Raw genomic sequence first — 24,422 nt, forward strand, 5'->3', positions numbered from 1 at the left:
TTTTTTTTTAAGATTTTTTTATTGGGGAGTCGGGGGAGGGGAACAGCATTGGGGAATCGGGGAAGGGGAACAGACAAGTTGCTGTCCTTCTATTCTTCAGTCTAGTTGTGGAGCATGTTGCTTCACTGGCCCAAGTTGGCACCGTCATTGCACTCTTCCCGGGCAAGGCAGATCAGTCACTGGCTTCTGGACGGCCGCTCACGGCGGCTGCTGGCTGCTGGCCACTCACGCTGGCTGCTGGCTGCACACGGTAGCCCATGGCAACCACTGCAGCAGGAGCTGCAGCCTACGGCAGCTGCTGGCTACTCATGGCAGCCCAGCTCCAGGTTGAGCTGTTGTTCAGCATCTTAGCTGTAGAGGGCAGTGTCACTGACCCTCATATGTGAGATCTGAACCGGGGTCCTCTGGTGTCCCAAGCCAGCTCTTACTCAGCCGGCCCCGAAACTCATTAATTTTGAAGGAATATATCATAGTTTAGTATTAGTCAGACTCAGATGAAGTATAGTAATCAAACTGTTTATTGATGTTTGTCTCCAAGGCCATCTCATTATATATACCTTTCATCTGTCTGAATTGTCTGTGGTTTTGAAAGAATAAGTAATTAAGATTTTAAAGGGAAATTGTTATTCTAATAACTGATGATTGCAATTAGCCTAATGAAAGAAAATGTTTCAGATTTTCATAGCATTTGTAGTTTTGGTGGTAAGGACTTTTTTTCTTGTTCCAGCTCTCCTTTATTCAGCATTCCCTTATAAATCCAGAGATCTTCTGTTTTGCTGACTATCCCTGTCATGCTGTTGCCACTGATATTCTGAAAGCACCACCCGAGGATGACAATCGAGAAATTGCCACATGGTAAGCACTCTCATGTAGCTTTTCTTGAAAGGGTAACTTACACTTTTTTGAAACATAAAGTTAATACTGAGAAATTACATCATTAAATAGTTTAAATGAAATGATTTTTAGTGAGCCTGGTTACCTTAAATTTTTAGAGGGGTATTGGTGGATAAACCATCTATTTTTAGTCTCCTTATCACTAGATAGTTAAATCTCTCCTCTTGTAAGGTCTTTCATTGGATATTTTCGGAAACTGTCAACATTGGAAGGAAGTTTGTACGTCTCTCTTAGTGTTAGATCACTTTCTTCTCTGTAGATTGGCTTTCTTTTTCTTTTTCTTTCTTTTTTTTTTTTTTTTGTGAGTAGCTCAAGATGGCCAACCCATCAAATCTAATACTTTCAGCCAAATTACCTAGGTTCTCAGACTTCCAATCCCAAGGTTCTGAGGGAGAATCTGACTCTGGCCCAGTAGGTTTCTCATGGAACTCTAATCACTTCTCTGGGGATGTGAGGTAAGGATGGTGAAAGTCCTTCCATTACTGTTGAGATGCACACATGGCTGTAGGGAGGGGGCATGGACTGGATTGTTCCCCAAAGGCATCTACTTTATAATGTTTCATTTTTTCCCAAGTATACTCTGCTGGGACACTTGTGTGACGTGTAGGAGACTATTGTTTTTATTTTTCTGGCCACAGGTGGTAGTTTAAGGCAGTTTAAAGCCCTTTGGATATTACCAGTGCTTCTAAAATAAGAGATAGTAAACTTCCTGTAAAGGGATAGTTAACACCTGGCTTTGCCTTCCAGATGGTCTCTGTAGCAACTACATAACTCTTTATTATAGCACAATATAAATATGGGTGTGGTTCTGTTCCAACAAAACATTATTAACAAAAATAGGCAGTGGGTGGGATTTGCCTTGCTGATCCCTGTTTTGAAAGATTGACCTAAGCAGTGATTTGTTCTAAAGTGTGTCCTTCTCCCAGCTGCTAGCTAACGTTGAATCTGCAGGCTTGGTTGATTTTTTTTCTTTTCCCTGTTAAGTCTAATGTGTATAGCAGTGTATCTTCTTCATTTTATTTTAACATATAAAGGCCTCTTTCCATTTATAAAACAAAGTCATATCACATTTAACAATTTCTTTATACAGCTATACTTTTAAGTTTCCCTGATTGTCTTAAAAATGTCTTTTCAACGTTTTGAATGATTAAGAGTCTGGACAAAAGGTCCATGCAGTTTCTTTTATTCTATACGTTTTCCTTCTCCCTCCTTTTTTTAAGTACAATTTTTTATGATTTGAGGAGGACTAGGATCATTTATCCTCTAGTCTGCCCCATGGTATGAGGTATCTGTTTCCTCATGGGGTTTAATTTGATCTCTGTCCCCATAGCTTCCAAGAACTAAGGGTAGAATAAGGTCTTGAGGCTTGATTAAAGTGAGCCACATTTAGCTTTTTGGGGTAAGAATAATTTATAGGGGGTGCTGTGGACTCCTGAACTTGCATGACATTAGGAGTCACCTAGGTTATAGCTTTGCATTAACCAAAGAAAGTGTTCAGGCTGTATTTTTGTGTGGAATTTTTCTTGTGAATAAATTTTTATATTGGAGTTTTTATTATACCTAAACTCTGTGATGTTGTTATTATTATTTTTTTTTACTTTTTACTAATCATGAAAATATTTAATATCTTTGGTTAAGGAGGATCAGTGATTATGCATATAGACAGTGGTGTCCCCTCTCTTTCATCACTTCTGTTAATTTGGACTACCTTTGAAATTGATAATGTAGAAGCATGTATTTTTGAAATGAACAGTACCAATTTAAATGTTTTTTAAATATTAAAAGATGACAGCAACTTGGTTTTATCCTGATACCTGATATCACTTATTTGGAAAGTGAATTTTGTATACTTAGGTGTTCATTGATGGAGTATCTTACTTTCATTCTTGTTAGGAAGAGCTTGGATTTGATTGAATCTCTACTGAGGCTCGCAGAGGTGGGGCAATATGAGCAAGTCAAACAGCTCTTCAGCTTTCCTATCAAACACTGTCCAGACATGCTGGTATTGGCCTTACTACAGATCAACACCTCCTGGCACACCTTGCGCCATGAACTCATCTCTACTCTGATGCCAATTTTCCTCGGAAACCATCCGAACTCTGCTATTATTTTGCACTATGCATGGCATGGACAGGTAAGACATGATCATCTTTTCTTTTTTTTCTTTCTTTTTTTTTTAGCTGAGCCATCCTGCTGCTACCTGTTGGCAGCTCAGTGGCTGCTCAGCTCGGGCTGGGCTCGAACTGCTGTTGCTTAGAGCTCAAACTCTTGAGCGAGCTCTTAACCAACTGAGCCACTCGGCCGGCCCCATCTCTTTATTGGAGGATGTTCAGTGAGAAATTGTCAATCTTGGAATTAGGACAGTGTGGAAAAGTCACACTTCGACAAAGCTTATTTTATCTTTTTGCAACATGTGGTATTTAAAGTATAAAATTAAAAGAGCAAGGAGGTAAGACAATTTTTTAAAAATTCAGTACTGTATTATGAAATCTCTGTATTATTTGGGCCTCCAGTATTGTTTTGACAGCTGTAAGGAGCTTAATCATTTATCACGGAACCAGAAGGCACTCCTATCACTTTTTAACAGTAAATGGGAGATCACAAATCAATTTAAGGGGCACTGTTTTCTGTTTTATTCAAGTTCATTTAAATGTTATTTTTGTTTCTGCTGAAATACCATTCAGTGAACCCTTGAACTTTTCACCCTCTAATGTTGTAAAATGTATTTGACAAGCAAATATTCTTTTGACCAATGATTTATTTTTTTTCTCCTAATAGCCTACATTTTTAATGACAAATGTAGAAGGTTTAAGAAAAAGCAGTCATCTTCCCCTTTACATCAAGTGCCTTTTTGGGCTACTTTTTTTCTTCAGTCATTTTTATAGCAGTTTACATTAATACAAGTGTTTTTTTTTTTAAAAAAATCAGATTAGAGTATTTCTAAATGAAACAAATTCCATGTCATTTAGTCAGCTCTCCTCCATTTTTAGACTCAAATTATGTGGAAGACTTACAGTTTACAGAATGTTTACCAAACATTTAACCAAAAGTTTGCATCGCAGACATTTGTATGCCTTTCTCACTACTACAGCTATGAGGTGTAGAAAGGGTCCCCTGAAAGGAGCTCCCTCTCCTCACTTCTGGCTAAATACTTTTTCATTGGGCCTTCTTTCACTGGAGGACAGTTTCTGGAAAGTGATTGAATACAGCAGTAGTAATTGCTTTGCCACTGCTTGTATGAGAAATAACCACTAAATTCCAACTATTTGTTTAGATCATTCAACTGCAAGCCTTTAGATCAGTCCTCAATGCCAGCATGTTTTCTGGTTAAAAAAAGAAACTGAATAATTGTAAAATAAGAACAACATTTCTCACTTGTGAGAATAGCTAGACTGAGAAAGCACAAACACCACTCCTAGAAATAGTGATACAGCACTACACCATGAAACATGAGAGATGATTACCTTAAACTGTTTTGTTTTTATTTCTAGACCAGTAATTTGTAACTTAATTTTAAGGAATTATGTAATCTTGATGTACCCTTATGTTCACATCATATTCTATTCTAATTTTGTGTTTGAAAATGCATAGGCAAAGTTGTACAAGACAAATTTGTTTAATGACTATATGGCCCACAGTTTAAGGGCAGGCTTCATTTGCAAGATGTGGAAATAACTGCTTTCCCAAAAAGAATGTCACTGTAATCACTCCTTAAGCCTAGTACTTAATGTCTTCACTGACAGGCCTCAATTTTACATAAAAATAACTAACATTATCTGGGCATTTGTGATAGTGCCTATGAAAATGTTCAGGATTTTTCCTTCTTTTCTTAGGGACAGTCTCCCTCAATCCGCCAACTTATCATGCATGCAATGGCAGAATGGTACATGCGAGGGGAGCAGTATGACCAGGCCAAATTGTCTCGAATACTTGACGTGGCCCAGGACTTGAAGGTGAACTTAGAGTGACAGAATAACACTTTTATGTATTAATTTAAAAATAACATTTTTATGTAATAAAGATGGCCTTAGGAATAATTCACGTGTAACTAGCTTTTAGGTAAAATGAGTTGAGATAAGAATTTTGTCTTGTAAGTAGAAAGGGATTGGAAGCAGAGTGGTTTTAAATATGTAAAAATACCTAAGTGTCAAAATTAATTTACATTTGATTGAATTGTATTTGGTTTTCTATGGTATTTGCAAAGACTATTTTATTTCAGAGCAAGTCATAATTCACTCTTCTCAGATGTAATCTGAGAGAAAATTTTTGGAAAACTGCTTGGGTTTCGACCCTTTGGCAAATTTCATTAGCGTTATTAACAGATAGTTCAACTCTTGATGCCTTTGGTCACTAGGGGCATAGGACTGGCGTTACAGCTTTGCTGAGGTTAAAATAAGCCTGAGTATAGATTTGAAAAAATGGGTAAGGATTATTTTTCATGCTTTCATGTGTTTTGCTTCAGGTTTAGTTAGTTATTTGAAAAAGCACAGGGTAAAGTTTATTTTGAAGGTAAAGTCAGGTTGAAATGTTCACGTTATTTTAAGTAAGGACTGATGTTACCATTGAAGGATTAAGTTGTTTAAAAAATTATGAGGAAGAAAATATTAGCAGAATATTTTATTTAGACTTGTTTGTGGAAATAAAAGCAGGAAATAGAAAATTACTTAATTGTTTGACTTGTAGTTTCTAATGTTCTTTTTCTTTAGGCCTTGTCAATGCTGCTAAATGGTACTCCATTTGCCTTTGTTATTGACCTTGCTGCACTTGCTTCACGTCGTGAATACCTCAAACTTGACAAGTGGCTCACAGATAAAATCCGAGAGCATGGAGTAAGCAGGATTTGTCGGTTTATTTATCACTGATTTTAAATATCGATGGCTAAAATACCTAAAGAAAAACAACCCTTTTAAATGTCAGTGAAGATGATGTTATATTCTGAATTTTAGTCACAGTACTTAGTCTTTAATCTGAAATCAATTTATCTTTAATCTGAAAGTAGTTAAGATCCATTTCAAATACACTGAGAAACTTTTCTCTTTTTCAGGAGCCTTTTATCCAGGCATGCATGACTTTTTTAAAGAGACGGTGCCCTTCTATTTTGGGTGGACTTGCCCCAGAGAAAGATCAGCCCAAAAGTGCTCAACTTCCTCCAGAAACTCTGGCGACAATGTTGGCCTGTTTACAAGCTTGTGCAGGGTAGGACGAGCATGCTTGAAAATGACCATTTAATGTTGGAATTGGATTATATGTTGATTTGGGAAAGAGAAATTGAATGATTAACAGCATCAGCAGCTTAGATAATCCAATGGTTTTTAAGTTCAAAGTACTGTACTACATAAAATACATATTAGATCCATTTGAGTTAACTTTTTTTTAGCTGAGCCATCCTGCCGCCTGTTGGAAGCTCAGCGGCAGCTCAGCTTGGGCCGGGAATCGAACTGGTGATCCTGTTGCTCAGACCTACACTCCTGAGGGAGCTCTTAACCACCTGAGCCACTCGGCCCACCCTTGAGTTAATTTTTTGTATATGGTGTGTAATAGGTTTCTAGTTACATTATTTTGCATGTGGATATCCAGTTGTCCCAACACCACCTGTTGAAAAGCTGATCTTTCCCTCTTGAATTGTCTCCTAAAAAAAAATAAAAAATCCATTTTTGACTACTAATTCAATGTATCTACTTGTTAATAGGTCAATTCTGATTTTCTGTTTCTTCTTGAGTCAGTTTTGGTAGTTTGTGTCTTTCTAGGAATTTGTCCATTTCTTCTAGGTTATCTAATTTGCTGGCATATAAATTGTGTTATATCCTTATAATCTTTTTCTGTAAGGCTGATAGTAATGTCCTCTTTCAATTTTAGTAATTTGGGTGTGTCTCTTGGTGTAGCTAAATATTTGTCAGTTTTTGTTCACCTTTTCAAAGAACCAACTTATGGTTTTGCTTTTCTTTTGTTTTTCTGTTCTCCATTTCATTTATTTCAGCTCTAAATTTTATTAGTTTGAACTTTAAAAAATTGGTCAAGGTGGAAGGTTAAATTTTTTGAGATTTTTCTTTTTAATTGGGGGGGGGGTTATGGCTTTGAATTTCCACCTATGAAATGTGAAAACTGTCTTGTCTAAGTGACTACTTTTATGTCTTAATGCCAGCAGTAAGATTTTGAATTTAGGAGGAAAGATCTAAGACAGTATCAAGTTGGTGTAGAGTTCATGAGTACAAAGTGTTCCACAGTTTTATGAGGCAATAATATCCTAAGATAGGAAGTTGGGTTTTTCCGTTAAACATTTATCGTAGTACTTGACATTTTAGAAGTCAGTCACTTTTCTGTGTGCTTGCCAAATGTAGGTATTGGTTATGCCTGTGGTATTTTTACCTATACTTAAATACATGTTTTATCTTTGACAATGAGAAACTAGTATAAAAGTTGCTTACCTGTTTGCTTTGATATGTTAACGTTTGGGCATCATTTTTGACAAAGTAGTTACGGACATGGATTGTTTCTTGGAGTATTTTAAAATATATAGGTTATACTGTGTACGAAGTTTAGTTTCAGAGGTAGGTGTAAATTAGATACTTTCAAGAGAAAGCCAATGCTCAGAAATCCTAGTGATTAATGACAGATGCAAAGACATGGGATGTAGTGGAGATTTAGCCATATGTTCTGGCATATTTTCTAAAGAATCAGATTTGTTTATTTAGGTGTGCTAGGGAATAACAAGTAATAATTTTCACTTTTCTTTTCCCTTTAGGAGTGTATCTCAGGAGTTATCAGAAACCATCCTTACCATGGTAGCCAATTGCAGTAATGTTATGAATAAAGCCAGACAGCCGCCACCTGGAGTTATGCCAAAGGGACGCCCTCCTAGTGCTAGCAGCTTAGATGCCATTTCTCCTGTTCAGGTAAATGAACACTGCAACTGCATTTGTTCATAGACGTGGAATAGAATAAACTTCTACATCATCATTAGCAGCCTACTCAATGGAAAATTTGTTTGAATTTACTACATTTTAGATAACTGCATGTCTTGCGTCCACTGCTGCATTTTAGAGGAGATCCATAAATAGGCATTGTAGTTGAGAATAGATTTTCATCATTAAATAGAACATGACTCTGAGAGGACAAGATTTAAAACTTATTTAGGTAAATAATAAGGGCTTCTTTTTAAAATAAGAAAAACTTAGACCAAGAAATATGCACTGCCTTTGAACCTGATGTGTCTTGTTTGTAGCTTCACGGGCCAAGCAGCAGTGCTAGAGCATAAGGACTTGTTATAACTGGGGCTCTTCAGCTCTCAACTGAACTGCTCTTTTAAAAACAAGGTACATTTAAGTTACTCCCTGACATCAACCACCCCTTCTTTCTGGGAGCAACATATTCCGCTTCTGTTTTCAGCTGCATCGAATGGCAGATTGGGGTTTAAGAAAAGAGCATTTGGTGATTCTTCAGTGGCTACTTTATAAAAGACATTTTACGTATCATTTTTTACAGCCATGAAGATCTGAAATAATGCCACAAACTAAGAAGCTTGGATTGCAGTTAATTAGATATCTTTAAAAACATTGGTGAATAGCATACCTTGTTTTTTGTTTTTTATTAAACTAGATCTAATCTCCAACACCCAAGATTTTCAGATTTTGACTAGATTTACTTGTTTTGACTGGAGGATTTAGGTCTAATTTCGAATGCTTTTATTGTGTTGAAAGCTAAATAAGTTTGAGAGATTCTTTTTGTTTTAAAGGGGCTTATTGGAAATTTTAAGGACCTAGTAAGTGTCCCATGTCACTACTAAATGCTTAGTATTACAGGTGCAGGACAATTCATCTTAAATGTTATTTTTGAAGTTTTATACCCCTAATATGGCTCTGCTACTTTAGCAGAGCCTAACTCTTTAAATCGACTCCATCTGTGATAATAGTAAGAAAAAAAGACTAGCACTCTAGACTTACTTGATTTGGGGATTTAAGCATCATCATGATTGTGTGGGGTGTTTGCAGTTTACTTACTAAGCATATGAAGAGCTATTGCTAAAGATTGCTTTACCTGTACCACATAGCTGTCTTTGCTTGAAGTATGTTTAATACATTTTTATAATGTTTTTCTTTAGATTGACCCTCTTGCTGGAATGGCATCTCTTAGTATAGGTGGTTCAGCTGCCCCTCACACCCAGAGTATGCAGGGTTTTCCTCCAAATTTGGGTTCTGCATTCAGTACCCCTCAGTCACCAGCAAAAGCATTTCCACCCCTTTCTACCCCAAACCAAACAACTGCATTCAGTGGAATTGGAGGACTTTCATCACAGCTTCCAGGTAAAGGTGTGGGTGGGGGGTGCCAATTATTTGTAATTTTCATTGTGCCTTGGTGTATGGTAAGGGATTAGGAGTTTCTGTAATGTAAAGTTAGTTGAATTATTCAGTAAGGATTCTGTATTACCAAATGATAATATAAACAGTAATAAGTGTGTTAATCACAAATTCTGAAGGACTTAGGCTTAGATCAGGAACTCACAGCTTTATGAATTACTCAAGGTTGGTATAGTAAAGGTAGAAAATACCTTACATATCAGATTCAGGTGTATGTTCTGCTTCACTGCACTTCACTTAGTAAATCTCTAAAAGTTGCCAGTTTTTACAAATATTTTGGTCTTTACTTGATATCGAAGTAAAGGTTACTTTGCGCCCTGCCTTGCTCCCCTCTTTGGACCCATCTGGTTCTTCTAAGCTATCTGCACCTTTTATTTTCAGAGTATAAGTTTAGAGTATTAAAACCTAAGGAGTTCGGGTTGTATTGACTCTGTAACCTAGTTAAAACTGCTGCTGTATGATTCTAGCCCTGATTGTTTATGTAAGCCATATTTACTCTACTTAGAAAGGCCTTCTTAGCAGAATCCTAACTATTGTAAGATTGTCTTTGTTAGAGTTAGCAGGAGTAAGAAGTCCTGACTCATGCTGACTTAGAAGATAGTAGCATGACATTCTTCAGTTTTTGTCACTGAGGAAAGCAAGCCCAGTTCCTGTTATTTTGACTACCTGATATCACATATGAGAATGTACAGTTAAAATTTTGCATATGAATATCTTATCAAGAACATAAACGAGTAATTCTAAATGCTAAAGAAATTTTGATATTGTTTTCATGTACTCTTATCAGTTTAGATTCTCTATAAAATTAAAAAGACATTATAAGAGATTTAATGTGAATAAAGTCAAGACATCTGGCTGCTTCGTTCTTTCTAGTAGGTGGTCTTGGCACAGGCAGCCTGCCTGGTATAGGAACTGGGGCTCTTGGACTCCCTGCAGTGAATAACGATCCTTTTGTACAGAGGAAACTGGGCACCTCTGGACTGAACCAGCCTACATTCCAGCAGAGTAAGATGAAACCTTGTAAGTGGTAGTGTTGTCTGTGATTGTGAAGTGTGACTGATGCACAGAAAACTTTTTGATTATGTGTCCAGTTTGTTGTCCCTGTTAGTTATACGGACAAAAACATTGACTTACGTTAATATATTGTTAGTAAGGCCATACGTTAATGTGCCTCCTAGATCAGTGGGAATAAATTGACAAATTTGAGTTATTAAAATAAAAATTTGAGGTATTGTCAACCTTTGATCTGGATTGCCAGAACAAAATGATAGTTAATAAGAGATAGCCTCCTTAAGGGTGTTATCCTAAAAGTAAGTATAGTGAAAAGTAAAATCTTATACTTAGAAAGGAAAATCTTATACTTACCCTAAACTTTTGTTGTTGTTTTTAACACATCAAGAGTAGACAGATTTGTTGCAGCTTAGTAAGCTTATAAAAAATTAATTACTATATTTTAAGTTTTTAGCTTTATGATATACATAGCTTTATTATATGTAATATATAAAGCCATATATGTGATGTAACTTAAACAATTTTTAAATGTTCACCTCTTTAGTAACTTATTGTCTCAAAGTCAGAGAAGTCTTCTTTGTAAATACCTATGTATTTACAATGATACCTATGTATCATTGACTTAAAATATCCTTCTTGTTGTTGGGACTAAATATTTATTATATCAGATTTGAAAGTCTACCAGTTGAGTTGGAAATGTTAGTGTGAAAGGTTTGTCTGAATGTTATGTTTTGTAGCATGCTTTGTGTTTATTATCATCAGTGTGTCATGCACATGCATTGATGATTCTTATCTGTTAAATGTGATGTTTATTATATAGTAAAGACTTGTTAACCTCGAGTGAGGTTGTAATAAGGGTAAGTGCACTGTGAATTTGAACCATTTGGCTTTCATGGTGTAATGAAGGTCCTGATGAAGAAAATATAAAGTAGAACTGTAGTTGTAAGGCAATTTTGTTAAAATTCTTTATGTTTACCTAGAACACTTGAATATTGAAACTTGACCACTTAATATTTGCTTCAGTTTCTTTTTTTTCCTCTTAAAATTGAAACTATTGGTCTCTCTGGCTCTCTGGGTGTTTTATGGGGGAGTGAAGTAAGAGCCTAAATGCCCACTCGTTGCTTTTCTGTTTCTAACAGCGGACTTGTCTCAGGTGTGGCCAGAGGCAAATCAGCACTTTAGTAAAGAGATAGATGATGAAGCTAACAGCTATTTCCAGAGAATATATAATCACCCACCACATCCAACCATGTCTGTTGATGAGGTGAGTGTTTAGGATAATCGAAATATTTATGGTTTAGGTAAATCTTAAAATGCCCCTTTCAGAGGTTTTAGAAATCTAGCTCAAAGTGCTTTGATATGTCTGTGCATCCTTTGAAATCTTCACATTTATCTCAAGCTCAGTTTATTGTTCAGTATTCTGCTTAGTCTATTAAGAGCATTTTAGGAAGGCTCTTAATAAGTTTCCTTTATGTATGTACTGTTTTTGTCTTGTTTTCTCCAGGTATTAGAAATGCTACAGAGGTTTAAAGACTCGACAATAAAGAGGGAACGAGAAGTATTTAATTGTATGCTACGGAACTTGTTTGAAGAATATCGGTTTTTCCCCCAGTACCCTGATAAAGAGTTACATATAACAGCCTGCCTGTTTGGTGGGATAATTGAAAAAGGACTAGTCACTTACATGGCACTAGGTCTGGCCCTGCGATATGTTCTTGAAGCCTTACGCAAGCCTTTTGGATCCAAAATGTATTATTTCGGGATTGCTGCACTAGATAGATTTAAAAATAGGTGAGTGGATAGGTTTCTTATGAAGCTTCTCTTTGTTAATATAAGGAAAAATAATAACTATCCTTTATCAACTGGTTCTTGCCATGTCCCATCATTATAGGTATATTAACTAATCTTAATGACTGCATGAAGTAGAAGAGGAAGAAGTGAAAGCAATTTAATTAATTATAGTTATCAAATAAGTGGTAGGAAAAGTATGATAACGGGGTTTTTTTATTGAGGTTTATTTTATACACAGTGAAAGTCACCATTTTAGATGTACAGTTCTTTGAATTTTGACAAATTTATACAGTTGTGTAACCACCATAATCACAATGAAGATACTGAAGATATCTATCACCCCCATGTAGTTCTCTTGTTTCGCTTTCGAAGTTTACCTTCCCTCACTTCCAAATCATGGCAATCACTGATCTGATTTGGCTCTAGCTTTTCCAGAGTGTTATTTAAATTGAATCATATACAAAGTGTATGAGCCTGCCTTCTTGCACTTAACATTGGTGCTTTTGAGTAGTTTCAGTAGTTTTTTTTTTATTGCTGACTACTATCCTATTGTATGGATTAATTACAAATTGTTTTTCCATTCACCTATTGATGAACCTTTTTAAAAAAAATACTATTTTCTGATGTAAAAGGAGTGAAGTTTATTAATACTTCCCCTCTCTACTTCTGTGTTCTTCCTTTTGGTATTCGCTTCAAGTGAGGTATTTCATAGGTAGAATGGGAGAAATGGCCTAGACTAGCATTTGGAAGAAAATTTTTGTTAATTGTGCTGCCTCAGTTCTTATGTGAAATAATAAATGCATGTTTTCATTGGCAGATTGAAGGACTATCCCCAGTATTGTCAGCACTTGGCTTCTATCAGTCACTTTATGCAGTTTCCACATCATTTACAGGAGGTAAGTAGCTGGAGGATTTATCTATTTTAATTTTATTTTGGACCCTGGGAATGGCATTAAGATTTTAATGATTGGCATGATATAGGTATACATATTATTTTTTGCTTATTTTGCAGCTTAATAAGTCATAAAAAAACGTCACTCTCGGATTTTTTTTCTAAGCAGTGGTTTTGCTTGATGTAATAAAAGGCCTTATAACCTGATAATGCTATGGAATACACAATTTTCACTATTACCGAGAAAAACTTGGTCTGATTTTAAAAGGATTTGGAATGGGAACCTTGGATAAAAATAAGTAAAGCTGTTCCTCTGATTTAAGTATGATTTAAAGCTATTTCATGTAAGACTAGACTATTTCTTAAAAATATAGCCTCCTTACCAACTGCTTTGATTCCTTTGAGGTATTTGTTAAAAAGGAAGCAGTTCCTGAGGGATGGACCTAGAAAATACACATTTTAAACTATCTTACATGATTGTTCTTGAAATTTCCATATCATTGTTTTAGCAATTGATTTTAGGTTTATTGGTAAACATTCATACCTTTGTCTTGCCTTTGGTCAAAACTTATAGAGAATAAGAAAGTTGATTAATATTTAACTTTATTTTTACAAAGAGCAGATAAATGGCTTTGTAAGCATCATATTTTAAGGAATCCGATCAAAATTTGACCTACTTTTAATTCTATATTATAATTTAGTCCAGTGCTTTCTACCTCATCCCCCAGTTTGTTTGTAGGAGGGCTATTGTGATGGCTTAACCTAGGAGACCATGGAGTGGGAGGCAGGATTGCGTTCTCTTCCGTGAGGGCACTGGGGAGGACTAGACCAAAACGATAGTCCTGAGATCTATACTGGAAAGCAGAGTTTTAGAGCTTGGATGTGAGATCAGAGGCTTACTACAATCCAGTGTATTTGGAAGAGCCAGGAATACGGACTTTGGAAGACAGGAGAACAAGAGTGGTGGAATGGAAGCGATCACACAAAACAGGGCGGCGGGGAGAGGTCATTGTTGGTATTTCTATTCTTAGTGTAAAGAGCCTCTACTGCTGTCTTCAGAGATGGTCTTTCCCACTCAGAAATGCCTATTTTTCAATAGTTATAGAATATATAGACAGTTTTTGTTCTGCCAGGCATAGACTGTTGGACCCCTATGTTAGTCTAATTTGTGTGTGGGAACGAGGTTTATTGGTCTATGAGATGAAATAGAACAAACTGTCCGCAAGCATCCAGTATCAGTTCTCATCCCCTAGCTGGCTGGGCAGTGTACAGTAGTACAGTGTGCTTTGCTTTGCAGTAATAGCTTCACTGAGTGGTCACTCACATCGCAGCGTGGTTTTTTAGTAGGTTTCTCATCAGCTTCCAGTAGAAAAGATCAGTTTGCTGTATAAATGTTAAATGTATTAAAGTATCCCTGTATTAAGGGATTTATATGCACGTGTTTGTGGCTGCGTTTTTGCAAGTTATTTTGCTTAGACTAGGTCTTTCATAAATACTAATATTTAGCCCCTAAAGAGCCTGTGGTGTATCCACTTATGTATATATTGGGGAATATGGGCCAGGATGGGGCAAGGAGTCAAGGAGATAGATGAACCAGGAGCACTCTAATGATTTCTAGCCTCTCAGAAGTGAGGGGGATATAATTAAAAAATGTCAGTTTCTGTGAAGAACCCTTTCAATGTGTTTTCCTCTCCCTACCCTTGTAGTATATTGAGTATGGACAGCAATCTAGAGATCCTCCTGTGAAAATGCAGGGCTCTATCACCACCCCTGGAAGTATTGCACTGGCTCAGGCCCAGGCCCAGGCCCAGGTTCCAGCGAAAGCGCCCCTTGCTGGCCAGGTTAGCACCATGGTAACCACCTCCACAACCACCACTGTTGCTAAAACCGTTACAGTCACCAGGCCAACTGGAGTCAGCTTCAAGAAAGATGTGCCAGTAAGTAGGTCTATCATTGTTTCTCTTCCAAGATTTGTTGTTACGCTGTAATGACATGGCATTAGTGAGCATGTAGTTTAGTTTTTTATTATTATTATTATTTTTATTTTTTAAAAGATTTTTATTGGGGAATTGGGGGGATGGGAACAGTGTTGGGGAATTGGGGAAAGGGGAACAGACAAGTTGCTGTCGTTTTGTTCTTCAATCTAGTTGTGGAGGTTGTTGCTTCACTGGGCCAAGTTGGCACCATCATTGCGCTCTTCTCTGGCGAGGCAAATCAGTCGCCGGCTTCTGGACGGCCGCTCACTGCGGCTGCTGGCCACTCACTGCGGCTGCTGGCCGCTCACGCTGGCTGCTGGCTACATACGGTAGCCCATGGCAACCCACTGCCACAGGGAGTGCAGCCTACGCCGTCGCCGTCGACTCATGGCAGCCCAACTCCAGGTTGAGCTGTTGTTCAGCATCTTAGCTGTGGAGGGCAGTGTCACTGGCCCTCATATGTGGGATCCGAACCGGGGCCCTCTGGCATCCCAAGCGAGTTCTTAACCATTGCGCCACTCGGCTGGCCCTAGTTTAGTTTTATAACAACACATGCCTACTGAAAAAAAGATAAAAAGACCAGCATTTCTCTTCGTATCTTCCTTCCCCAAATTTCCCCAAGGCAGCCACTGTTAATAGTTTAATATATATTCTTGCCAACACTTCCAGTGCACAATTATACACACCATGTGTATTTTTTATACTAAAGGAATCTATACATTTTCCCCCTGGGATTTGTCAAGTAAGCATTTTAATTTATTTTATGTGCTTTATTTCTTTAGCCTTCTATTAATACTACAAATATAGATACATTGCTTGTGGCTACAGACCAAACTGAAAGAATTGTAGAGCCCCCAGAAAATATTCAAGAGAAAATTGCTTTTATCTTCAACAATCTCTCCCAGTCGAATATGACACAAAAGGTGAGCATGATGTAATAGTTTGTAGATCACTAGGAATGCTCTCTATTCTGACCCTGGTAGGTTGGGGGATTTATGTTTGACGTTATGCATCCTGTTTAATACTCACTTCACTTTAAAGGTAGAGGTACTAGAATCAGAATGAAGGGAATATGGATATACAACTAGTGGTTTTTGTAGACGTTAAGTACTGCTAGTTTTAAATGTATTGTGCAGTGAGTTACAGGCATTCTGAAATAAAGTTCATGATCTCATGATGATGGAAGGCTTCATTTGTACTTCTAGTCACAACTCATGTCCCTCCTAGAGCCCATTCAGAGCATTTATTGGATGCCTAATAACTGAGGTAGACCTTGTGAAAAGCATAAGGAATGATACTTACAAGATGATATGCCAAGACAATACTTGGAAATTGCTGTTTTAGCCAGTAAGATGAGCTTAAACGAGTTGGTTTGAAATACATGCAAGTACTGTCTTTTAAAATATCACCCTAATTGATTGGGGGGGGGGGAGAAATTGAAGCCTTTAATATCAATTTTGGAAAGAAGAATCAAACTTTACAGATGACTCCCAGAGGTGGAAATTTAGGAAAACATAGCTGGTGTTAGGTCTTTTAGTGGCTGGTTGTAGATTAGTAATTTATCCTCTTTTGGTCAAATAGAGTTGGGTAAGATGGGGGCGAGGGATACATGTTTTATAATTTTAAAGTTGAAAGTGACCATAGATGTTTCAGTCCTTATCACCCACATTTGAGAGGTAATTGACTCTGTACTAATAGAAATTGAACATACTGTTCTTCATAGCATCTGATGTGAGGAGAGATATAGCATGGTGATTTAGCAAGGAGCCATGTGCTATAGTATCGTTCTCAGAAACAACATACATAACCATATTTTATTATCTTTTAATTGTATACTTCCTCGTCAAATTGGTTGCCTAGGTTGAAGAACTAAAGGAAACTGTGAAGGAAGAATTTATGCCGTGGGTTTCACAATACCTGGTTATGAAGAGAGTCAGCATTGAGCCAAACTTTCACAGCCTGTACTCAAACTTCCTTGACACGCTGAAGAATCCTGAATTTAATAAGATGGTTCTAAATGAGACCTACAGAAACATCAAAGTAACATTTAGTTTTTGTCCTTATTTCTGTTCTTTTTGTGTTTTGAGTTTGGAAATACTTGATTTTACAGATAATTTGGGGTTGGAGGTTTCTGTTTTTCCCTACATGTTGCCTATATTAGGTATCTATGAAAGTTGCTCTAGAGTTTGTTTCAAATAGTATTATAGACATATTCTATGTACTGTTTACTTTGAAAGTAGCTATTCCAGTTCATTCCATGCATGGTTTTAAATCCTTACCCTCTCTCTGCATGTTTTTAACTTGCTTTTTCCACCGCCATGTATTATTTTCAGTGTGCTCTTAGCTCTAGTCTTTTTTTTTTTTTAAGTCACAGAAATCCATTGTATGGATGCATATTGCTAATGGATACTGAGGTTATTAACTTTCGCTATTACAGAAACAATGCTGCAGTGATTGTTTTTTCATGTATGTCTTAAGTGCCGGATGTCTCTCAATTCTAGACCTATTTGTAGACTAGCTGTTGTTTAGGATTCTCAGCAGTTTAAGGTCAGACTCTTCTAATGAGTGAATGCTTATTCTATAACATTCAAGCATTTTATTTCTTAGAGGGAATAACTTTTTGAGAAAAAAAGTGTGAACCAGCATACAGCTGTGATGATTCTTTGCTGAATAACTTGGGACATTGGCTTAGAAGCCAGCACTATATTTAAACCTATGGATGGGAATTTTCCCCATTCTAGGTTACGCTGTAGTGCAAAAGAATTCCTGGCTCTTTGTTGCACAGCTGAGTTTGAGCCATTCTGCTGTTGCTTTATGGAGTGAAGGAACATAACTATCTTCAGCCTTTGTTGTCTGATAGCAAGAATGATTGGGATATATGAAAGTTTCCACATTCTCAGAAACAAAATTTCAACATGGTTTCTTTTAAATAAAATTTTAAATTATAAATTTAAGTTTATAAATTAAGAGATACCATGTAGTAGATGGATGTATATAATAGTTGTGTGTGTCCCCCTTAGGAACATAAGAACTAGAGAATTAAATGGATTAGGTTTTCTAGAGATTTACAAAAAAGTGTACATGCAATATTATACTGTACCTCAGAAAGTTATCTTGTCTCCAGAGATGTATAGTGACCTGGATACTGCTAAAATTTGCAGTAGATATTGTGATCTTGGTTATGATGTATCTCCATATGCCTGCTGTCTTGAAGGACTTAGAAGCATGGATAGTCTTCATTTGAATTGAATTTAGCTACTCAAAATAGATTTGCAGGCCTCTATCAAACTAGCTCAAGTTTTCAGGATTTTAAAATACTTTTTGCTGTGGAAGCATACATAAATATTTAATCTTGTGTACTTTGTATTTTGTGTGATGTCAGTATATTACTATAAAATGTAAAGATATGTAAAGGTTAAAAATGTCACTAAACACAACAAAAGAGTGCTATGATAGTATGGAGTAGATCCTTCTTTTTTTTTTTTTTTTAGCTGGCCCTCCCGCTACCTGTTGGCAGCTCAGCGGCTGCTCAGCTCGGGCTGGATTCAAACCGCTGTTGCTCAGAGCTCAAACTCTTGAGCAAGCTCTTAACCAACTGAGCCACTCGGCCGGCCCTTGGAGTAGATCTACTTTTGAGGAGCGTGTTCTCATAACTGATAGCTTGTTTAACATAGGATAGTGGAATTCTGAAACATTTAGTTGAGATTTTTTTTTTCCATAAGCTCATTTTCATACCTTTCTTAATTGTACACTTTTTCAGGTGCTCCTGACCTCTGATAAAGCTGCAGCTAATTTCTCAGATCGCTCTTTGTTGAAGAACTTGGGACATTGGCTAGGAATGATCACACTAGCTAAAAATAAACCCATCTTACACACTGTGAGTTACAGCTAAAGGTTGATGTAAAAGTTGATGAGAATGTTCATATAATGTCTAATACAGCATATTGTGTCTAAAAATCTTGACTTTATTTTGGGCTATTTTAATGATTGTTGGGTGTTCGTAAGAGTTTGGCCTATGTTTTGAATCCCTAATTGCACGCTTAGGGTCCCATATCATTTAACAGGATAAATGAAAGCTAGAGAGGTAGGCTTGTCACCACTTCCCTTTTTTTTTTTTTTTTTAATTGGGGAATTGGGGGGATGGGAACAGTGCTGGGGGATTGGGGAGAGGGGAACAGATAAGTTGCTGTCATTTTGTTCTTCAATCTAGTTGTGGAGGATGTGGCTTCACTGGCCCAAGTTGGCACCATCATTGCGCTCTTCCCGGGCGAGGCAGATCAGTCGCTTGCTTCTGGACGGCCGCTCACTGTGGCTGCTGGCCGCTCACGCTGGCTGCTGGCCACACACGGTAGCCCATGGCAATCCACTGCCACAGGGACTGCAGCCCACGCCGTCGCCGGCGACTCACAGCAGCCCAGCTCCAGGTTGAGCTGTTGTTCAGCATCTTAGCTGTGGAGGGCAGTGTCACTGGCCCTCATATGTGGGATCTGAACCGGGGGCCCTCTGGCATCCCAAGCGAGTTCTTAACCATCGCGCCACTCGGCCAGCCCCCCTTTTTTTAAAAAAAAAACAAAAAACATTTTACTGGGGGAGGAGAACAGCGTTGAGGAATCGGGGAAGGGGAACAGAGAAGTTGCTGTGCTTCTGTTCTTCAGTCTAGTAGTGGAGGACATCGCTTCACTGGCACATGTTGGTATTGTGATCATTGTGCTCTTCCCGGGTGAGGCTCATGGCGGCTCTTGGCATCTTACGCCGGCTGCTGGCCGCTGCTTTACCGGAGCCCACTGCAGCCTACACCGTTGCCGGCAACTCATGGCAGCCCAACTCCAGGTTGAGCTGTTGTTCACCATCTTAGCTGTAGAAGTCTCAGCAACACTGGCCCTAATGTGGAATCCAAACCGGGGCTCTGCTGCGCAGAGCTGGTGTCCCAAGCCAACTATTAACCAACGCGTCACTCCGTCAGCCCTCCACTTCCTTTTTGTAAGGCAGAGGTCATATAGTATATTGATGGCTATTTTGAGGATGAGTTTGGAAAGATTTCTTTCTTGGGGTACTTTGTGAGGGGTTTTGAAGTTTATTTCCAGCTTTTAAAAATACGTACCTTTTTAAAATTCCAGGACTTGGATGTGAAGTCTTTGCTGCTAGAGGCTTATGTTAAAGGACAGCAGGAATTGCTCTATGTCGTGCCCTTTGTCGCCAAAGTCTTAGAGTCCAGCATTCGTAGTGTGGTGAGTAGCTTTTACTATTTTATTGATGGCTAAATTTGTAAGAGTTGATTTCAGCATAAGATGAAGAGATTATATCCTTAGTTCTTATGAATATAGAGCTAGTTCAGTCAGTTTTCCTCAGGTAAATTTGGATTTCCAATGTGACAGGCTAAGTAGAGTTGTAGGGCTGATGATTGTAATAGGTGGCTTTGGATTTTGATATTTTTCTGAAATGTGATACAGATGGGAAGGCTAGTGATTTTGTTATGGCCATGTAAGTATAACTATTTTAAATAATACAGATGAAAGTGATTTTGGGGCCAGCTTAACATAATAGTTTTTCTTTAGGTTTTTAGGCCGCCCAACCCCTGGACAATGGCAATTATGAATGTATTAGCTGAACTACACCAGGAACATGATTTAAAGGTAATAAGTCTGTTGCTTCTTTATTCATGGGATCATTGTCTACCTTCACATTAAAATTTACAGGGAATGTAGAGTATTTGAGGGGAAGCGCTGTAGCAGTTGGGTGAGAAATAGTGTATATTAAGAATAAAGCTAAATTTTTATTTTAAAAATGCTAATCAAATATTGGATTTATGCAGTTAAACTTGAAGTTTGAGATTGAGGTCCTCTGCAAGAACCTTGCATTAGACATCAATGAGCTAAAACCTGGAAACCTCCTAAAAGATAAAGATCGCCTGAAGAACTTAGATGAGCAGCTCTCTGCTCCAAAGAAAGATGTCAAGCAGCCAGAAGAACTCCCTCCCATCACAACCACAAGTGAGTGTGATAACGAGCTAGCCCTCTGCTTACCCAGAATGTTCTCTTGAATAGTATATTATGAATATAGCAAGCCTTAGTTGTTCTACATTATATGGTGCTGAAACGTTTTGTACTGTTGGGTGAGCCTTCTAAATTATTAAGGAAATGTTAGCAACATGTAGGCATTGTGTTACTGTATTAGACTCCATCTAGTAATTCATACTGTATTCTTAATTAAGCCGGGTTATCTTTTATATTGTTTGAGATCTTAAAGAATTGCATGACGTGTGACAGACTGTGTTATTTCTCAAATCTGGGGATGGCCAGACCAGCTAGACCTGCCGGGAGAGGGGATTATTTACCTGGGAGAAGAGGATTGGTAGTATGGGGGTTATAGGGACGCTGAAAAATGATTAGGAGGTAGGGTTAGAATAAACCAGCTTTTCTTTTTTTCTCAGACCTCATTAGCTAAGAATCCCCAGGTGAAACCAGGGGACAGCCTAGGTTGAAAATAGACATCTATAATAAAGAAAAATCCAACAAGGTTTGGGCCTGCTAACGTGGCATGACCCCTCAATTGATTTCTATGCTGTGGGCACTGCCACCAACATAGTTTGACATGCTTTGTTCAAATCTCTGTTAAAATAACAGAATTTCCCTATGATAATTCAGGGTGGGGAAGAAATCACATGTGCCACCCTTTTAATACCCCCGACCCCACTAATCCGGTTAGTTTAATGAAGTAAAGGCCGCTTGATACCTTGCTCATTTTATAGTAAAATCAACAAATGTGCTCCTTTTATTAGCTCTTATTTTAACTCTTTATATATATTTAGCAACGTCTACAACACCAGCTACCAGCACCACCTGTACAGCCACGGTTCCACCACAGCCACAGTACAGCTACCACGACATCAATGTCTATTCCCTTGCTGGCCTGGCTCCACACATTACTCTAAACCCAACAGTAAGTCAACACCGTACTATTTCCCAGCTTCTACTTTGGGACTAGTAACTGGTCACCTCCGCTCCCCTTCTTCCCCTTCGTTCTGGATTCCTAGGTTGTAGGCAGAGAGCTGGGATTGGCAACTACTATGTAGCACAGCTAGGATTTTTTTCTACTCTAAAAATAGTCATTGTGACTAGATATTATTTATATAGGTTCCTCATATCCAAATCCACGATATTAAAATCAAGACAGCTGGCAATATAATCACCATCTCCGAGAATTCCTTACACAGGCCAGGAGATCTAGTGTATACCATAGCTTTTTTTTTTTTTTTTAGCTGAGCCATCCTGCTACCTGTTGGTAGCTCAGCGGCTGCTCAGCTCGGGCTGGACTCGAACCGCTGTTGCTCAGAGCTCAAACTCTTGAGCGAGCTCTTAATCAACTGAGCCACTCGGCCGGCCCTTATACCATAGCTTTTTGCTCTTTATTTTCATTATCATATCACCTTAGCTTTGTTGTATTAAGTCATTCCTTTTGTCAGATACCTGGAACTGAGCTGATTCACGTGTGTATATAACATCTCCAGGTCAAGGTCTTGGAAGTGGGAATTCATACTTTTAAGTTATGTCTCTGTGGCTTGGTTCTGGGAGGTAGTCTGGTCTAAAAATAACTTCTCATCAATCCTTTTCCTATACTTAAAGGTAGTATTTTACTGTGTGTATTCAGAGTGATAATTGATTCTCTTCCGTCTTTTATTATATTTAACATTTGTTTAGTTCAGAATCAGATACTTGGAGTTTTCATGGTTTTTCCTTTTTAAAAAATTGAAAATGTTCAGAAATACAGGAGTAATATCAATCCATTGCACTTTGTGTTTCAAGGACTTGAAATGATTTTAAAGAGATCATTTTAATCTGGTCTTTTTTTTGTTGTTGTTTGTTTTCATAGATACGGCATTTGGTTTTTGAAGGAAAAACCTAGATCTAGAAATTGTGATTCCCCTTTATATTATATTACTCCCAGGAATCAGTACTTTTATGTGTTTATCATGAATATTTTTAAAATTTCTTAGAAATTCAGTAAGTTAAAAAGACCAAGTGAATAATTAGGGCATAGATTATAACAAAAGATTGGAAACAGTCTTTCAAGTGAAGCACAGGGCTTCAATGTACGAAATGTAAAATGCTTGCTAGTCTGAGAAATTAGTTGTTAGCAACAAAAGTTTTTGTGTAAAGCATCTTCTCTGTAAACTTGATTCTTTTTGTATTTCCCCAAGCTACTAAAGTAGTTACTTTCTTTAAGCATACTTGAGTCACAAGTTTTAACTAAGCAGGTAGTGTGTCGTGAAGCATTTTGTAATGAACAATTTGCCCATTAAACTTGGAATTAGAAAAAATAAAAATCAAAGACATGTATTAGTGCATCAATCACAAGGTGTACTGAAATACTCCCTCTTTACAGCCCAACTTCTAATTCCAGAGCTTTATTTTGGTTAAAGCACAATAGAAAATGGTAGTTACTAGTTAACCTTGAAGTAATTCCAAAATCATGGGTGTGATTACTGATAGAAATTGGATTGTCTGTTTTAAATAAGCTGTTGACTTGACTTGTTTTTCCCCACCTAGATTCCCTTGTTTCAGGCCCACCCACAGTTGAAACAGTGTGTGCGTCAAGCAATTGAACGGGCTGTCCAGGAACTGGTCCACCCTGTGGTGGACCGATCAATTAAGATTGCCATGACTACTTGTGAGCAAATAGTCAGGAAGGATTTTGCCCTGGATTCTGAAGAATCTCGAATGCGAATAGCAGCTCATCACATGATGCGCAACTTGACAGCTGGAATGGCTATGATTACTTGCAGGGAACCTTTGCTCATGAGCATATCTACCAACCTGAAAAACAGTTTTGCATCAGCCCTTCGTGTAAGTTGATTATTTCCTTGCTGTACTACAAGAGTTTCTTTTGCTTTGCATTTCCACTTACTCTAATAGTCACCATGTTTGTTCGATGTCTTCTGTTAGATTGTAAATTCTGTGAGATGTGAAGCATCATGTCTGGTTTTGTTCATTATTGTATCCTCAACACAGTATTTAGTGGATACCATATACCCAAATATTTATTATTTAACAAAAAAATGAAGGATTGAAAAAAAAATGAGTAAGTCACTAATAACCTTGATTCTGTTTCCCCTGAAGAATTTAGATTAAAGCACTTGAGTAGGACAGTACAGAATACTTAACATGACTTCGTATGTCTCCGCACATAATCACACACTCCCCAGGTAACTCAGTAATCTTGGGTCTCAGATGTCATGGTTAATAATACCTTTGTTTCCTGCTTTTCTGTTTTCATATCGTTCACCACCTTCTCAACAACCTAGTAAAATGTTTCGGGTGAGTGGCATTTTCACCTGACAGGTGAAGATGACTGTTAGTCTATTTCATGATCATAGCTAATGAGTCATAAGTAAAGTCAGAACTTGAGAAATTCATTTGTCTAAGCACTGCATTTCCTGTTATCCTCTCTGTGTTGTCTATTCACAGAAAACTTGAAATCTTTTTCTTTCTGTCTCTTCCCTCCGAT

At 37.6% G+C, this 24,422-nt stretch overlaps 1 protein-coding gene across 6 annotated transcripts in view; it reads left to right on the forward strand.

Annotated features, from left to right (window-relative positions):
• Positions 1 to 24,422, forward strand: part of CNOT1 (CCR4-NOT transcription complex subunit 1) — a 56,521-nt gene that overhangs the window by 13,846 nt on the left and 18,253 nt on the right. For 2 of the 6 annotated variants that reach the window (XM_019664465.1, XM_019664469.1), the window contains exons 2-21: positions 728 to 855; positions 2,788 to 3,028; positions 4,728 to 4,847; positions 5,601 to 5,723; positions 5,939 to 6,090; positions 7,637 to 7,787; positions 8,993 to 9,194; positions 10,122 to 10,268; positions 11,399 to 11,523; positions 11,764 to 12,050; positions 12,868 to 12,946; positions 14,649 to 14,879; positions 15,701 to 15,841; positions 16,779 to 16,958; positions 18,679 to 18,795; positions 20,036 to 20,146; positions 20,474 to 20,551; positions 20,731 to 20,908; positions 21,727 to 21,857; positions 23,465 to 23,761. In XM_019664465.1, the coding sequence (XP_019520010.1) occupies positions 728 to 855; positions 2,788 to 3,028; positions 4,728 to 4,847; positions 5,601 to 5,723; positions 5,939 to 6,090; positions 7,637 to 7,787; positions 8,993 to 9,194; positions 10,122 to 10,268; positions 11,399 to 11,523; positions 11,764 to 12,050; positions 12,868 to 12,946; positions 14,649 to 14,879; positions 15,701 to 15,841; positions 16,779 to 16,958; positions 18,679 to 18,795; positions 20,036 to 20,146; positions 20,474 to 20,551; positions 20,731 to 20,908; positions 21,727 to 21,857; positions 23,465 to 23,761 (3,219 nt within the window). The remainder of the gene's footprint in view (positions 1 to 727; positions 856 to 2,787; positions 3,029 to 4,727; positions 4,848 to 5,600; positions 5,724 to 5,938; positions 6,091 to 7,636; positions 7,788 to 8,992; positions 9,195 to 10,121; positions 10,269 to 11,398; positions 11,524 to 11,763; positions 12,051 to 12,867; positions 12,947 to 14,648; positions 14,880 to 15,700; positions 15,842 to 16,778; positions 16,959 to 18,678; positions 18,796 to 20,035; positions 20,147 to 20,473; positions 20,552 to 20,730; positions 20,909 to 21,726; positions 21,858 to 23,464; positions 23,762 to 24,422) is intronic. The other 4 variants (XM_019664468.1, XM_019664471.1, XM_019664467.1 and 1 more) reach the window with 2 other exon arrangements.

The sequence above is a fragment of the Hipposideros armiger genome, unplaced genomic scaffold (genome assembly GCF_001890085.2).
Source record: "Hipposideros armiger isolate ML-2016 unplaced genomic scaffold, ASM189008v1 scaffold_423, whole genome shotgun sequence".
Lineage (NCBI taxonomy): Eukaryota > Metazoa > Chordata > Mammalia > Chiroptera > Hipposideridae > Hipposideros > Hipposideros armiger.